This window comes from Carassius auratus, unplaced genomic scaffold (genome assembly GCF_003368295.1).
Source record: "Carassius auratus strain Wakin unplaced genomic scaffold, ASM336829v1 scaf_tig00024495, whole genome shotgun sequence".
In the NCBI taxonomy this organism is placed as follows: domain Eukaryota; kingdom Metazoa; phylum Chordata; class Actinopteri; order Cypriniformes; family Cyprinidae; genus Carassius; species Carassius auratus.
Genome location: NW_020525351.1, coordinates 29,464 through 47,297, shown reverse-complemented (window position 1 = coordinate 47,297; position 17,834 = coordinate 29,464). Strand labels below are relative to the sequence as shown.

The following is a 17,834-nucleotide window of genomic DNA, read 5'->3' as shown; positions in this document are numbered from 1 at the left end:
CTACATGAAGCATGCATTTCCTCAGGTTCTGCCACTAGAACAAGCAGCACTTCAGTCGTTTAACACGACGTCTCTCTTCATGATCTGCCAGCTCAAGGTTACATGTGTGCAGTGTTTCAGAAGATAGAGGCAGAATCAGCAATCTGCAGCATGATGGGTTATGATCACACACACACAAATACTCCTAGACCTCATGCTGGAGAGTCTGGCCTGTCACCAACAACAAGAAATCTGGAGATTTAGGAGACACTCAGGGGGCAGATATACACTTCACCTGTGAACAAGGGCCCTGTGTGTGTGTGTGTTTCTGATCTGTGGTGATTCCCAGCACTGCATGTGGAAAATCAACCATTTTCATACGAGTGATTCAAAAGCATATTTCAAGCCGGGTTTCCATCCAAAGCTGCGAATTTAACTTGTGCACAAAACTGGAATAAGGCATGAAACGTGCGAATACACACTGTTTCCATCCAGTGAGTCAAAGAGACCAAAATCATCACTTCCTGAAAAAACCTGCACCAAATTTTACTAAGAAAAGCAGGAGAAGCCACCGAATATAATCATTTTCATATATAATCCATTGAGGAACTTATTTGAAATCATAATAAATCATAATAATATACTGATTTACTACTCAAGAAACATTTCTGATTATTATCAATGTTTACCACAGTTGTGCTGCTCAAATATCAAATTAAGAATAATTAATTTCATCTTAAATTAGATGCTGGTATTGTGTCAAACTCATTTAAACCAGTAGCAGTGTGGCACATGTTTCCCACCAGATTACCTTTGACCCCGGGGCCCTGTCACCATGGGAACGGCACAGAGGTCACCGAGACCTGACCCTCACACCCAAACACTGCTAACGGTCAAACGTGTTAATGAATAAGTGTGTGCATGTCACACAGCCGGGTGAATCTGACCTCTGACCCTCTCCAGCAGTGTCTCGGTCAGACTCTGAATAACGTGATGAAGATCACAAACAGTCTCTTACATCTTCAGCTCAACACAACTGAACGCTTTCAGAAACACTCAAATTGTCGCGTCATGTCTCTAAACATCTCTGTCTGAAGTTTAAAACAGCTGTTTTCGATGTGAATATCTGTTCAAATATAACTGTATTTTCAGCACCCTTCCTCCAGTCTACTCCACTTCTGAGTAAAACCCAACACTCGGTGTGAAATCATGATTCTGTCGGTTAGGATCATCGCTGTATTTGACCTGCTCTTCCAGGAGCATTATATTAGCAGACAATAAGAGCAGGAACGTGTTATTCAGAAAGCACACCGTTGAGCAGGTGTTAATCATCTGGGGTTTAATGCTGGACACGAACCACTTCGGGATTTTGTTTGAACTTCTGGTCAGTGAGCTGAGGTCAGTGTTTACTGGTCATGTGTGTTTACTGTGAGCCACCACACACACACACACACACACACACACAGTGTATTTTTACTACAGTCTGACCTGGATTCTGAAAGCCTGCAGCCTGTTTCTGTGCTGAGACCATTCACTGACACAAACACACGTACACGCACGCATGCACACACACACACACACACACACACACACACACAGGTTCACAAACAACTAAAAAATCCTCACGTAATTTCTTCACAGCTGTGATGTCATCAGAAACACTAAATGCCTGCACAACTGAACAGCGTGACATTAATATCAGCTTGAGGTTTGCAATGTGTGTAAAATGATGAAATAGAGAGAGAAGCATAGGCTTATATTGTCAGTGATTTATAAAAACATACTGCGACTTCTGAAACTCAAATCCACAGTGAAGGAAACAGCATTTAGTGAAACTACTGTAAGCTGCAAAAACATAAATATATTTGAGTTAAAAACATCTAAATGATGGATTTGTTTAGCTTTTATCTTCTCCATTACTGAGACACGGATACTATGCTACATTGATGAAGAAACAAACTCATCCTGATCCTGGATTGGCCTTATGGGGAGCATATTTTCATTTTTGGGTGACCTATCGCTTTAAATGACATAATTCAGCGGTGCAAGTAAATCACAGAGAGAAAAGGAATGAGATCTTGTTAGGAGGAAAAAAACAGCAAACAAGAAAACAACAAATAACTCATATTGCAAATAAGATCAAAATGTCACAACCTGCACGTTTCCACTTTAATAACTTCATATTCTGGAATGCTTTATGAGCAAAGCACAAACTTAAAACTTATAAGATGTTTCATATTTATTTCAAATAAAAAAGAAGGGGTTTGTAGAAATGTCAGAGTAGGAGAATCGAACTCTGTCAGTGATGTGTTTTCTTTCAGACTGAATCTGTACGGCCCAAATCAAACCGCAGCGCTGATCTGTCCTCACATAACACACGCTCACTGTCTCTCCACTCATTAGAAATATTCACACATCTGCTGCTGATTTCCTGCTGGAGGCTTGAGAAGCTCATCCAGTCTGATCTCCACTGACTCACACAACAACGCCTTTACTCTCTAGCTCTCAGAGACATTAAGAACACACTGCAATACTGCATTAGCCCAAAAAAGGAAACCAGTTATGTAACATAATTGATTTTTATGCAAAGTAACACAATAACAGACTCCCTGAAGGTCTGTAATTCAGATCTGATGCTGATTTGATCTGATGAGTGATGTAAGTACATGTAATAATCTGATTGTTAAACACTTAAGGGATGTTGAGGTAGAGGCGGTGGGTCACCTGTGAAGAGTTTGGTGATGTGTTTGTTCTGCCGGCGAGCCGAGAGGACGAGGAGAAGCCACGGTGGGAAGAGCTCGTGATGAGCGGCCAGCAGCTCGCTGATGTTTGCTGACCTCTGATCTCTGTCTCCGGTCAAACATCCCTCGTCCACTGAGTCCACCAACACAAACAGAGCCTGAGACGGAGCCTTACAGCCCAGCAGCGGCAGCAGCACACACCTGAGACACACACACACACACACACACACACACTGTCACTTTCAAATAACACTTAAAAAATAAATCAAAATCACGAAAGAGAAAACCTTCAGCGAGTCATTTGTTAGCAATTCAGAAATCAGATTTATTTTTTCCAAAAATTCTATTATTATTATTTATTTATTTTTCACATTTTGTATGTTCAGTTTTCATTTTTCTTGATTCTGTTTTAATGGTTGAATTGTTTTGAATTATTTTGTTTAAATATTTTAGCAAACAAAGTGCTGCACTGTTTAAATTCAGCGAGTGGATGAAAAATTGTGTTATTCCTTAAATAAATATATACATTATAAAAAAATGTATAATAACAACAATAATAATCAAATTATTAGTTATTTATATTCCTTCAAGAAGTAAATTATTCCGTGCAATACTGATATTTTATTTCATATATTTTAGTCACAATTTCATCAAAGTTCGAGTCTTCATCAAACAGTATTTTGAGCAGTTGTAGTGAAGATCCTTCTAGTGTGTGTGTGTGTGTGTGTGTGTGTGTGTGTGTGTGTGTGTGTAAACAATGATAGTTTTCTCAAATGAAGGATGTCCTCCTCGTGCGTCACGTGTGCTTCAGTGTAGTTTACATGTTAACACAGCAGGGATTCCAGAACCTGCTCCATTTCCGAGATATTCTGGTTTATAAATACCATTTTCATGACTCTCTCTCATCAGCTCTGAGTCTGTTTAGTCATGTGTTTGTCCACTCATTTCCTGTTTGTTTCTCTCATTATAACCACACACAGTTTAATGGACTCGATCATCTCTGCTCACATCTGACTGAGGGGTTGACTGTTTTAAATCTGATATTTGTGCAGTAAAATCACGACTAATGTGCACGTGTGTGTCTGATCACTCATCATATCACTGCTCCATTACTGAAATACTGTATATGTGAGCCATCACAGTTCACAGAGACATACACATTAACAGCGCGTCGCTCAGACACACAGTGTGTTTGTGCATGTGTGTGGACAAATCTCCCAGCATGCACTGGTGCAGAGACACTCCGCAGATTGTCAGGTGGCAGTCAATCAGAACAACAGAGACATGAATGATTAAACTGCAGCAGAGACACACATCTCTGAATAGTAATCAGGCTCGTCACTTCACATCGCTCTGAACTGGACAAAACCTACAGGTTTCATAATCCTTAATATCATAATAACATAAAGCAATATACACTATATAACAAATCTTAAATCTCAAGCCGAGCACCGACATCAGCATCGACTCAGAGAGAGAGAGAGAGAGAGAGAGAGAGACTGAGAGAGAGAGAGAGAGAGAGAGAGACTGAGAGAGAGAGAGAGAGGGAGGGAGAGCGAGAGCGAGCGAGAGAGAGAGAGAGAGAGAGACTGAGAGAGGGAGAGAGACACAGAGTCTGAACCACTGACTACAAACTGCTGAATCATCTCTCAGAGAAGGGCAGAGACGGACTGAGCTCCTCTCTGTTCATCCTTCATTAGTTACACACACGACCAGTCCCTAATAAACCCTGTCTGTCCTGGAGCCAGTGAACAGATCCTGCTTTAGATCAGTGTTTGGTGCACACAGACACAGCGGTCACATACTATTACTATTCTGTTCTTGACATGTTGTGATGTTTGGAGATGTCGTGTAATGAGTGATCAGTGGTGAAAGCACTTCACTCGACTGCTGACCGCAGTCACACACAGACCTGATCGATGGGCTTCAGTTTACCATCATTAACACAACACTTCCTCATCTGAGGTCTGGAAGATCAGCCTTCAGACAAAACCCTGTGAAACAACACGACAACCCAACCTGGACTTAAAACAATCCTTTCCATTCATCAAGGATAAGTTAAACTGATCACAAGTGACAGTAAAGACATTTATAAAGTTACAAAAGATTTCTATTTCAAATAAACGCTCTTACTTTTTTCTTCAACAGCCTTTCCATTTAAGAAAAAATAAATAAAAATACACAGAGAAACTCATGTCTTCACTACTAATGCAAGATCAAACGTCTGGTTTAACTTTAAGACATTATGACAGAAATATATTACTATTTATAATTTTAAAATATAAATTTAAGTCATAACAGCACAAGTGAATCCTGTAAATATTTTAACTAATAAATACCAATATACTTTCACCCGATGATTAATCACAGTTTGCACACAAGTTTCTGAAATGTTATGTTTATATATGCAAATGAGACATTATCTAATTAAATACGCACTATTTTGCATAAATTTCAATAACAGAGATGTCAACATTGAATAAAACCAGGTTCAAAGATCTGATTTTGCTGACTTATTAGAAAAGGATTTTACTCGTTTTATCTCACCGTAAATCAGAAAATACTGTCAACAGTCAGAAAAGAAAAATATTCAGGGGAAAAATTTCATATAAATTAATTTGATGATTTTTCACAATTCCTTTTAAATGGTTAAATAACATTTTAGTACAAAATGCTTGTCAAAATGAAATCTTGTAACTTGAAATTTAACAATTTATTTTATTGTTTGTATCACAGCGCTCTACTTCTGGAGTAACCAGAGCTTCAGTGTCTGGATCAGAGACATGATGATGGTACAGAAGTTCATTAATAAACCACTACACCACGTCACCTGAAGCTGTGAGTGAAAGATCTCGAACGAATGCTGCTCACCTCTTGAACGTCTCAGCAGGGTTTCTCTCGATCTCTCCCGGCTGTAGTGCGCTCTGGACCGCCGGCTCTCTCACTCTCTCCTCGTACTCCGGCACGAGTCCCGACCGCAGAATCTGAGACACCAGTCCACGGATGAAGCCGCTCACACACAGTGTGTCCGAGTCCTCGGCCCGGCAGAAGTGGAAGCCCAGACAGTGCTGATGCAGACCTCGCTGGACGCCGTGAACCGAACTGGGCCACAGTAACTCCGTACACAGAGCAGTCTTCCCGCTCCCGGGACCGCCGACCAGCAGGACCCCCCAGGAGCCGCCCTTCCCCGCCCCGCTGACGGGGTTGAGCGTCTCTGAGGTCCCCGGGGCGCTGAGGTTGCTGGTCTTCTCCTGAAGGCAGTGCTGGATCTTGTGGAAGACCCACTCGCGGCAGTAGAAGCGTTTGCCCTGCAGCAGGCTGGTTTGGGCCATGATCGGTGTCCTGCGGGTCGAGAGGCGTTCAGATGTTACCGGGCATGCTCAAACCCTGAGAGGGCGTCTGTGTAGACACCCGTTCATCATCACGGTGAGTCTGAGTGACCCTTCCTCCCTTCGATCAACACAGAGGACCAGTGGACAGCAGAACTGGACTCTGAAGGTGATGGGGTTTAATCCTCAGAGCCTACACAGCGAGGTCTCTGTCAAATCCATCCGTGTCTCTGAGATCACAGTGTTTGTCATTATACAGACTGATGAAACACCCTGAAACAAACACCACAGTCGACATTAAAGACAACATGTAATCACAATTCACTCGGTTTACTTCTAAGAAGTTATAGTGAACAATCAGCTCAAACTTTGTGCTAGCAACACAATAGTCATGGGTTCGATTCAAATGTACATAAACAAAAATACCTAAAAAATGTCATCAATCCATTCTAATTTATCACTCACATTCATATAGATTCATTCTTCATCAACCAATAGTTTCCTCATAGACAATCAATGCACATGTATCCAGCGAAACAGATTGTAAACAGAGAGTCATGTTGACTTTAGACCCATTTTAGAGCATCACAGGTTCCTTCGGATGAGCTGCCCTACCTAGACAGCATCTCTGGCACTACATAAACAAGCATTGCGGCCAACATTCAAAAGAGCAACGAACCACTGAAACACATGCAAATACTGAGCCAACTGTGAGCAGACACACAAACAGTGAAGAAGAGCAGAGGAATCAAGCACAGCTCGTGAGTCAGCAACCTTTTAGGGAATATTAAAGTGGTGATACCGAGGGTAAGGTGTGAGGTTACTGGGGCACTTTCCCCTTGAGAATGGCCAACAAATCTTAAGTATGCAGATGGAAATGTGTTGCCGTTCTCAATTTGGAAAGTGCCCAAGAAACATCACCCGGCAGCACTGCTCAAAAAGATGCCTCTTGTATCACCTTTAGAATATAAGCTACATCTGATGTCCTAAGATGTTGTGGATTCACAATGATTTACACTTTTATGCACCAAAAATGATTAGTGGTTAACAATGATGTTTTGATGCCTCCAAACATTGGTGTTAATAAAAGATCTTACAAAACCCCAAACATTTTGTTGATTTTCTAATTAAGCCCCCAAATTATTGGCAATTAATTAACTACTTGTGATTCTCAATGGATCTTATGATGCCCCAAAAATGTTTAAAGATTTAAAATAGCCCAAAAACGCTGAGTAGGGTTTGACACACAGCCAGATCTTGCTAACGCAAAAATGATAATTCATGGCTGTCGACAAATAATAAACCCAACGAAGCCTGATCACCACAGCTGCTACAGTAAAATAATAATATGAGATCTCTCTAAAACAGTATTTGAGTGTAAGTTTTATAATCTGTCAGTTTTCTTTACTTTCTGGGAACAGTAGAGTTATGCGCTAGCGGAGTTTGTTGTGAGAATAACGTCCTGTAGTCGCTGTTGTTTTAATCGGAAACTTTGGTCATCAGAGTTAAATTACTGTGAGGGTCGAGTGAATCTCAGCTCCGCGAGGCTTCAAACGGATCTTTAAACACCCATCGATCCAAAGCAGCTCAAACACCCACCAGAACACGACAAAACAACCCACGGGTCACTCACACCAAACCCGAGCTCCGCCCGTCCCGGGTGACAAAGACTCTGAGCACCCACACACACACACACACACACACACACGCCACGCGCGCTCCCGGGATCCATCCAGGAGACATTTAAAAACGTTTATTTGAATCGTGACGGTTATTTTAACGGTTATTCTGACTGAAACAGCCCGTTTAGTTTGAGCGAGAGCGACGCGACGCGTCAACACTAGAACGCTCCTGCTGTCGGCGTCGCAAGCGTTGCGTTGATCATAATGGGAGCGTTCTAGTTTGTCGCGTCGCGTCACTCGCGTTCAGCGTATACGCGGTGACTCTGAGAGGAACTTCAGCGGAACGCGGTAAATATGTAATGAATGCCTCACCTCCAGCGCGCCCGTCCTCTCAGATATCACATCTCATCCACGGAGAAACACTCTCGTGACGGTTTTCTGTCGTTAATTCCCAATCCCAAATCTTCCGTTCACATTTTCCACTCGGGCTGGGTGTCGGTTTGTTCTGTGGAGCTCCTCCCGCAGACCGACGCTCGCCGAAGCCGAGACTCCGCCCATCGAGCATGACGCATGAGCAGAGGATGACGGGAGATGTAGTTCTGTCACACACACGCACGCTGACGGTGTAGTTCGTCAAACAATACAAACCTAAATAATTGTTATATACAAATGAAATAAAGAAAAAGAACATTGTAAAAGTACATAAACATACATAAAATATTGTATTTAAATACAAAAATAAAAATAATTTGCGCCACAAACTGTCACTGGTGATGTTTCTGCATTATGTGAAACCTAACCCTGAAACGCAGCCAGCCAAACCCAAAAAAAGAATTGAGATAATTGCAGTAATTTTCTCTCTTTGTGTTAGTGGCAGAATATCTGTGTCCTTTGTGGATCAGAACGGACTCAGCACTCAGGGTTTGGTGAAGATATTCTGCTTTACCATCATCAAATGCAGAAAAGGTCATTATTAGTCAACACACACACAAAAAATTTTTTATATGCCATTCTGGTCTGGTCTGGTCTGGAGTATTTTCATGATTTCTGAAGATCATGTGACACTGGAGCCTGGAGTAATGATGCTGAAAATACAGATGTGCATCCCAGAATTAAATTACAGTTTAAAATTATATTAAAAATAGAAACCCATTATTTTAAATGTTAATAATATTTTACAATATTACAGTTTTTTCTGTATCTCTGATCAAATAAATGCAGCCTTGATGAGCAGAAGTGTGTGTGTTTGTTGTTGTGATCCTCAGATGGCTTGTGTTTCTCATTAAAGCTTGTGTTTAAATCACAGTGACAATTTCCAAACAAAAAAGCACATCAGATGCCTGTGACAAACAAAAAAACCTTAGTGTGATGTGGATAAGAGCATGATAATAATGATCACATGTAAATGAAGGACAATTACCAATCAGGTAAAGCAGAAGATGAAGAGAAGAATAATTACAGTCAATCAGAGGATGAAGACGCGCGTGAACCGCACACAATCTCTCTCTGTCTCTCTGTTTGGTGTCCGGTGATGGGTTTGTGTCATCACTCTGACCTCTGGAGTTTCAAGGTCAAAGGTTAACGGTGTGCTGACCTCTCATCTCCGTCCTGTCACCAGCCCTGCAAACTGAGCAAACAAAAACTGTATGCCTCTTAATGAATGATGATGATCAATAAGGTCAGTGATATCTCCAGATGAACTCTTACTGGACTGAAGCAGCTCAGCTTTACTTGATTCTTGATTTCCAGAAGCTTTACTTTCACTGTTCCTCAGCGGAGGAATGATCTTCACAAGCCTCCAGAACATCTCACATCTTCTGAGGAGCCTTGATTTCTTCAGCTCTCGATCACTGTGTTATATGTGCGGATCATTTACATCTCGACACATTACTAGAGATATAGAGCACAGACTCATATTTACATCAGTTTATATCAGTATCTGCTCTACTGTTAGAAACATCTCACTGATTTACAAGCAGCAGAGTTTAATTTAATAAATATCAGCATCTGTAGCAAATTCATGTTCATACTCAGTCTCTGAATAAAAGTGAGCTGTTTTTTCCTCCATGTTCACAGGAGGAAAAATAATTTAAAAAGTGTGATTGTACAAACTTTACAGGGTTAACTAACATGTTTTATTTCTCTTGAGAAATTTTATAAGGAATGTCTGAGCCAAACTGATATTTTAGATAAATAACTGAGAACTTGTGGTGAACGCAGGTACATGACGCCCCAGACGCGTGTGTTTGAGGGTCTGTGGTGAAGTGTAAGTGTGTGTTGAGTCTTATCAGCAGTATTCGTCTCTTTCACCCTGAACACTCTGTCTTGTTTTGACTGTGACGGTTCAGATTATATCAGTGTGTGGAGACAGCATGCTCAAGTTCTTCTGACAGTAGAGTGAACACACAGTTTCTGCATCACACCTCATACAGTTACCCTCGTGTTTAACAGGTCGGGTCACTGCTCACCCAAACCCTCTCACACTCCGGCGTACACAAACTCTCTCAAGAAATCTCAGCTTGGTTTAAGGATATTTAGAGTCTAAATCAATGACACAGATTAAGAAATTGATGTTTACACTGATGTGTGTAGATATTCTGCTTCTCAAAAAAAAAAAAAAAAAATCAGTATGCAAGTCCAAAAATTCTGAATATTAGTATACAAAAAATAAAAAAATAAATCAAATTTTAAAGATATTCTGCACTTATGCTTTTGTAACTGACTAACATTCTCAGAATGTTCAATCAATGTTCTTTTTAAGTTATGAACAAACATACTTCCATTCATTCAAACGTATCTGTTCTTTAATAACCCTGATAACATTCTCACACCTTTCACTAAAGGTTTGTTTTTTTAAAGTTATATAAATGTTAAGATAACGTTCTTAAAATAATGTTTACGGAACATTCTTAAAATGTTATTAATATTCGATATATGTTCTTATAACATTCTGAGATCAACATTCTAAAACTATCATTATTGATGAACATTCTAAAACAACTTTTTGCAACTTTTAAATAACATTCTAATCACGACAAGAAAACTGGATATTTTAATGTGCTTACAATATTACAAATAAACGTTCAAATAACATTTGTTACATATTGGGGAAAAAATAAGTCAGTAGAATGTTACATTTTGTAACTGTTAAGTAATGTTATAATCACAAGAAGAAAACTGGAAATTTAAGTGTTTTAGAAACATTTCGAAAACAATGTTTCCATAACGTTTTTAAAACATTAATTTGTTACATTGGAATGTTACAAACCATTTTCACAAAAATGATAGTTTACTACTTGTTTCAAAACGTTCAGAGAACTTTCAAAAGTAACATTCCCATTACATTTGCAAAATTATAAAATGGAATGTGGTTATGGGATTGTCCCACACGTCTGACCAGAATCGATCAGTGTCAGCCTTCAGTGAACTGTCTGCACAGACTTTTTAAAACACATTAGCATGAATCACCTTTTAAGAGCCGCAGAGGAAACACATTCAGTCATGCTGTTTTTTTTTTTATTCCATTAAATAGAAGGATAATACAATCACTGCAGCAGTAATGGAGACCAGTGTCTCTCTGTCTGTCTGTTAGAGACTGGAGAGAAGATGAGACACGTCCACAATCACATCCGTCTGAACAGTCACGTCATTTCATGTACGTCATTTCATGCACTCTTAAAAACTAAGGCTCCAGAAACACGTTTTCACAGTGAGGTCATAGAAGAACCATTTTTTCTTATAGTGTAAAAAAAAAAAAAAAAAAAAAGAAAAAAATCCTTTTTTTATTTGCAATGGAAAGGTTCTATGGATGTTAAAGGCTCTTCATGCAACCATCAATGCATTCATTCATTCATTGTGTTCTGTGAATGCATTCATTATTCTTTGCTTTAATTTATTAGTATAGATCAGAACTGACAGCGACTGTTTTAATCTAGAGAACTGGCTTATAAACACACTGAAAAGACTTGAGGATTTGAAGGCCAGAAGCATTAATGTGTGTGTTAACAGCAGCGGCCTACTCACTCATTATATATAGACGGGTTAAGTAACAAATGTGTGTGAGTGTGTGTGTGTGTGTGTGTGTCCACTCACTGAACGACCAACACCAGCCGTCTCATCCGTTACACAGCAAGAATTCACATGCATTCCAGCTTGCTTACTTATACAATCTAAAGAAATGCACTCTTTTTGTGAGTTATGAACATGAAAATTAATTTTGATAGTAAAAATTTAAATTGTGATACTACATTAAAAACTAAATTACTGATTTCAGTCAACACAAATAAAAGCACAGAAACACATGGTCACTCAGCAGACTCTGTAGAGGGAGGAAGAAAGAGAAAGAGAAGAGAAGAAGAGACTTTAACATCTCACTGTTACTGATTCATCATGCAGCTCAAAGCATTATGGGTACAATCTCTCGTCAGTCTATTCTGATTCATCAACACAGTTTCACTGATGATCCAGGATTAATCCAAAACCCAGGATAGAGCGTCTGAGTGAATGTGGTCTGGACTGTGTGGATGAGGCTCATTTTGTCAGAGACGCTGAAGAAGGACAGAGTTCCTGCTCTGTGATCCACAAACACTCCTATTCTCCTGACAACATCATCATCATCATCCTCCTCCTCTTCCTCCTCCTCCTCCTTATCATCATCATCATCATCCTCCTCTTCCTCCTCCTCTTCCTCCTCCTCCTCCTTATCATCATCATCATCATCCTCCTCTTCCTCCTCCTCTTCCTCCTCCTCCTCCTTATCATCATCATCATCATCCTCCTCTTCCTCCTCCTCCTCCTTATCATCATCATCATCATCAAACACTCCTATTCTACTGCTGATGGGCTTCACAGGGAGATCAGTCTTTATGTTATTGTGTCTGAATGAGTAACTGGAGGAAAAGCAGCACAAACTCCAGGACTGATCATTACGTCCAAACACACACTCTTTACCCCGTCCCTTCCTGCTGATGCTCTTATATGACACTGATATACACACACCAAATAAACCACTCCACTCAATCTCCCAGTAACAGCGTCCACACACACTCTCTCTACACAACACCTGACACACATCATCAAATCTGTCTGGATGATCAGGATACGACTGATCTGTACCAGTGTCAGTAATCACTCTGTTGTTCTCAGACAAACGGAGGTAATTATTCACTGTGTTCAGATCCAGAGTGAACTGATGGGAATCTGATGGAGATAAAACACATCAGAATCAGGAATTATGAATCTGTTTGATCTTTTCATGTTCAGTGTATCATCAGTGTCTCAGTACAGATGAACAGATATCTGTGCACATCATCATTTACATCATCAGTTATAAAACTCTTCTTTCTCCTTCTACAGGAAGAACATGAAGACTCTCAGAGAGTTTTTCTGCTGGTTTTCTTACTGACTTACATTGTAGGAAGTCGTTCCTGGTCCAGAGATCAATGCTGGTGAATGTGACTGTGGAAATCAACAGACATGAACAGTGTGATTCTCATGATCCTGTATCTATTCCTAACACATTTCTAATATGATGTTCTCCATGATATGAGATGATGATGGACTGGTTTCTGAGAGCAGATGAATCTCCAGGACTTTACCTCTGTCTGAGATCTTCTTGAGCTGCTCTTTGCAGAAATCCTCCAGTTTGTCTCTCAGCTGATGGACAGATTCTCTCAGATCATCAGAAGAGAAGAGAGAACTGAAGAGATCATCATTTACATCTGTAGATTCAGGAGGTGCTGAGAGAGACTGTAAACTCTACAGAAAACAGAAATCAAACTCATCAGCTCCACACTTCACTCAATAACCTTCAGGAACATCAGATTTGATCTTTAGTAACTCTCCTCAATCCAGCACTTTCACAACATCAGCTTCATTCTTCTCATATTCATTTAATCACATTAGAGCTACAGATTCATTTCTAACAGCTCAAGCACATCAATGGAGATTCATTGTAGAGTTGAGTAGATTTGCTCAGGAAAAGCAGCTCAAAGTTTTTGATCAGATTGACCACTTAAGAGTGGTTAGAGACCCGGACTTGAAAGCCATTTGTAAGCGGCGTCTCTTTCAGAAGAAGATGATCAGATGAGAGTCTGACTGATGATTATATAATAAGACACTCATGAACTGTTTCTCTGTGAGTCTCTGTCACAGCAGGATCTGCTCAAGTCCACTATGATCCTGTTCTTCTAGATGTGTGTTACCTGCAGGAACTGGATGTGATCCTGTGTGTGTGAAAGCTGCTCCAGCTCAGCGTCTCTCCTCCTCAGATCATTGATCTCCTGCTCCAGTTTCTCCAGTCGTTCTTCAGCTCGACTCACTGCAGTCTTTTCCTGATCTCTGATCAGTCGTATCAGCTCAGAGCGGCTTCTCTCAATGGAGCGGATGAGCTCAGTAAAGATCCTCTCACTGTCCTCCACTGCTGTCTGTGCAGAGCGCTGTTAGGACACACAGTGATTCAGCTTCAGTGAGTCTGAACTGAGACGGAGACAAACTTCTCTTCTTCTCCAGACTCACCTTATGAGACTCCACAGTCTCTCTCAGCTGCTGGAGATCTTTCTCTCTCTGCTGGATTCTCTGCTGGAGCGTCTTCTGAGTCTCCTTCAGCTGCTTCTGCAGGACAAACAGATGATCGTCAATCTCACAGAAAACTACTGACACTAAATCATCATGAGAACAGATCAATCCAGTAAAAGAGGAGCTGATAACTAACAGCTGTAGGTTCAATCTCCAGAAGTGATGATGAGTTACAATCATCATATCAGCATAAATTACTCTAAGTGTAAGTATTATTTATTTTATTTTTTATTTATCCTTTATTTTACCAGGATAGTCCCATTGAGATATAAAATCTCTTCTTCCAGCGAGTCCTGGCCAAGATGGCAGCACAGAAAGTTTCACATAAACAACAAACATAAAACTCAGAATCTTTCATAAAATATTGTCCAGCACTCAAAATAACAACAAAAACTACTTAACCAAACATACACACGTTTCCCTTAAATTGGTCAATAAGAGATTTTTAAAAACTTTTAAAGAGGGGAGTGCTTCTATCATTATTATACTCTGCAGCTCCTTCCATAACCAGGGAGCATAGCAAGAGAAGGCAGTTTTACCAAGCTCTGAACGTACCTTTAAAAGCAATTTAACTCTAGATCCAGAGCTTTAAGTACAGGTGTAATACGATAAAAGACGACAAATATAAATTGGTAGTTTTCCTAACAATGCCTTAGCAATAAACATCAGCATGTGTATTTTTCTCCTTTGAAACAAAGAAGTCCAACCCACCAATTCGTACAAGGTACAATGATGAGTGCGTGAAGAGGCACTCGTCACAAAGTGCAAGGCAGCATGGTATACACAATCTAACTTTTTAGAGAAGATGAACTTACATGCATATAAATCACATCACCGTAATCTAATACGGAGAGGAAACAACTTTTGAATAATTCTCGTTCTTGCTTCTAAAGGAAAACATTTCTTTAAACGAAAGAGGAAACCCAGTTTTGGTCTAAGTCTTTTCAATATGTACATTAAAACCTAATTTTTCATCTAGCCATATGCCTGAGTATTTATAACAATTTACTCTTTCTATACAGTCCCCTTCTAAAGTTAAAATCAGGCAATCTGCTTTAATGGAACTACGGGTGAAAAGCATATAATTGTGTGTGTGTGTGTGTGTGTTTTAAACCAGTTTCAAATTTGACAATGACAGTTGCAAAGACAGAAAATAATCTTTCAGAAACTCCATGGCTTGGTTCAAAGAATGTGCTGCTGTGTAAATGATTGTGTCATCAGCATTTAGATGAATTCTAGCTGGGGTTATCCCACAACCTATGTCATTTATATAAATAGAAAATAAAATTGGTGCTAAAACAGAACCCTGTGGAACACCTTTTTTAATTGTTTGTTCTGCAGATATAAAATTTTCAACTGAGTCACATTTAGTTCTTTCAAATTAGTAATTATTAAACCAATTTAGAGCTGTTTCACTAAAACCCACACAACTGAGTCTCTGCAACAGTAGTTTATGATCCACAGAATGAAATGCTTTGGAGAGATCTACAAATAAAGCTGCACAGTGATGTTTACTATCCAAACATTTAATAATATCATTAGTGACCAGCTGCAGTTATACTACTGTGACCTGATCTAAAGCCTGATTGAAATTCATTAAAAAAAATAATTTTCAGTTATAAACTGTTTTACTTGATCATTTATAAAAGATTCAAGTACTTTTGCCATCACTGACAACCTTGAAATCGGACGGTAATTATTCATCTCAGATGGATCACCACCACCATTATAACAGTTAAACTGACACAGACGTAGAGCTTCACACTGACAGTGTTTCTGCTGCGTAACAGAGCTTGCATTTTGACAGATGGATATATATACTTAGTCACAGAACAGGTGAATAGTATAATCAAGGCTCATTTTAAGAAAGATTGTGTTGATGTTTATGGTCCATCTTCAGCAAACAGTTAAACTTTCTAGCAACTACTGTTCATTTCTGCTGCTATGTGTCAGCAATATTTGATCAGTGTCTAGTGTTAAATACCTGTTTCTCTGTCCTCTGATCTGCAGCTGATACAATGTCGTGGTTTTTATGTTCAATAACTGTACACATCATACATATACATTTCTGATCAGTGCGACAGAAAACCTCGAGGATCTTCTCATGTTTCTGGCAGATCATCTCCTGCAGTCGTCCAGTGGCTTCAGTCAGATTGTGTCTCTTTCCTCTAAAGAAACTCTCATGTTGTTGGAGGTGATTCTGACAGTAAGAGTTCAGACACACCAGACAGGACTTGACGGCTCTGTATTTTCTTCCAGTACAGACGTCACACTGCACATCTCCAGCTCCAGCGTAACAGTCATCAGAGAGTCTGGTCTTCTTCAGTTTCTCCACCACTTCAGTCAGCATGGTGTTTCTAGATAAAGCAGGTCTTGGACTGAAGGTCTGTCTGCACTGAGGACAGCTGTAGACTCTCTTCTGATCCTCCTGATCCCAGCAGTCTGTAATACAGATCTTACAGTAACTGTGTCCACAGGAAGTGGTCACTGGATCCTTCAGCAGATCCAGACACACTGGACACAAGAACTCATCCTGAGAAAATCTGGCTTCTGCCATTTTACTGCTTGAATACAGAGACACAAACACACAACAGCTCAACTACACTTCAGTTTCTCTTTCCCTGAAATCAGGCGATTCCTGCTTCCTGGTTCTGTGTCTGAGTCACGTGTTTTTCTGCACATTCTCTCATATTTTAACCCCTTCATGTTCCTGCAGTCTGTTAGATGTGCAGGATCTCTGTGTCTTGTGTCAGGTGTTAAAAACATACTGTGCACACAATTTTTACTATCATGCACTGTAAAAACTAATCCTGTATATATACAGTATGTTACTGCAGAAAAACATTATCAGCTGTGGATGCCAGAAATTCACTGTAGAAATATGTTGATGGCCTTTCAGACACACTGGATTTTTACTTCAAAACGATTTTTACTCAGATGTTCCTCAACGACAAAAATACAAAGGAGCAGCAAGTAAATTTAATCGAATATGAAAAATAGCATTTTCTAATCCAAATAATCTTTCTTTAATTCGTGATTTTGAAAAATACTTTTTTTTAGTGCATAATTAGTTTGGTGCACAAAACATAATAAAACAACACACGTGGCATTAGAATAATGCAGTAAACACAGAAAATATAATATAAAACAAAAACAAGAAGCAACATTACGGTTGCACTTTATTTGACAGTACGTGTACTTACAGTGTATTTATCTAAGAAAGTTCTGGTAATACAAGGTAACTACATGGGGTAGGGTTAGGTTTAGGGGTAGGTTCACGGTTAGTATCTAGTTATTACATAGTTATTGGAATTACTATAGTAAGTACATAGTATGTACACGAGGAACAGGACTGTAAAATAAAGTGCTACCAACATTACTTTAAAATGCAATAATAAAGTGAAATCAAATGTAATGCACAATAGAGGGAATATGTGTCATGCCTCCCATTAGAGCTTCCAGATGAGTTTGAGAGTTTTTTCATTTGGTGCTCGTGAAGAAGATGAGGTGTCACTCTCAGAATTGAAGGGTGGGCTAGATTCATCTGAACCAGTCCCCATGGGAGCTGAGTTTCAGTCTGAGGCAGA

General features: G+C 39.7%; 2 protein-coding genes and 1 long non-coding RNA gene across 3 annotated transcripts; all 3 read right to left on the bottom strand.

Moving 5' to 3' along the window:
• Positions 1-1,966: 1,966 nt before the first annotated feature.
• On the bottom strand, positions 1,967-8,228 carry LOC113078176 (ankyrin repeat domain-containing protein 50-like). Its single transcript, XM_026250489.1, has 3 exons — positions 8,044-8,228; positions 5,592-6,322; positions 1,967-2,921 (listed from the first exon to the last, which is right to left on the bottom strand). Exons 2-3 carry the CDS (start codon positions 6,050-6,052, stop codon positions 2,663-2,665), a joined length of 720 nt encoding a protein of 239 aa, XP_026106274.1. The 5' UTR covers positions 6,053-6,322; positions 8,044-8,228; the 3' UTR covers positions 1,967-2,662.
• A 4,181-nt stretch (positions 8,229-12,409) lies between these two features.
• Positions 12,410-13,342, bottom strand: LOC113078178 (uncharacterized). Its single transcript, XR_003281466.1, has 3 exons — positions 13,269-13,342; positions 13,081-13,128; positions 12,410-12,870 (listed from the first exon to the last, which is right to left on the bottom strand). It is a non-coding gene; the product is annotated as an uncharacterized LOC113078178 (long non-coding RNA).
• Positions 13,343-13,681: 339 nt separating this feature from the next.
• Positions 13,682-16,897, bottom strand: LOC113078177 (E3 ubiquitin/ISG15 ligase TRIM25-like). The gene is made up of 3 exons (XM_026250490.1): positions 16,232-16,897; positions 14,188-14,283; positions 13,682-14,108 (listed from the first exon to the last, which is right to left on the bottom strand). Exons 1-3 carry the CDS (start codon positions 16,802-16,804, stop codon positions 13,860-13,862), a joined length of 918 nt encoding a protein of 305 aa, XP_026106275.1. The 5' UTR covers positions 16,805-16,897; the 3' UTR covers positions 13,682-13,859.
• Between the last annotated feature and the right edge of the window lie 937 nt (positions 16,898-17,834).

Coding starts and splice junctions, on each gene's coding strand:
- LOC113078176 (XM_026250489.1), bottom strand. CDS start 6,052: ATGGCCCAAACCAGCCTGCTGCAGGGCAAACGCTTCTACTGCCGCGAG. Junction 2,922..5,591: donor CCTGCTGAGACGTTCAAGAG/GTGAGCAGCATT, acceptor TGTGTGTCTCAG/GTGTGTGCTGCTGCCGCTGC.
- LOC113078177 (XM_026250490.1), bottom strand. CDS start 16,804: ATGGCAGAAGCCAGATTTTCTCAGGATGAGTTCTTGTGTCCAGTGTGT. Junction 14,284..16,231: donor ATCAGAGGACAGAGAAACAG/GTATTTAACACT, acceptor TTTGTCCTGCAG/AAGCAGCTGAAGGAGACTCA. Junction 14,109..14,187: donor AGACTGTGGAGTCTCATAAG/GTGAGTCTGGAG, acceptor GTGTCCTAACAG/CGCTCTGCACAGACAGCAGT.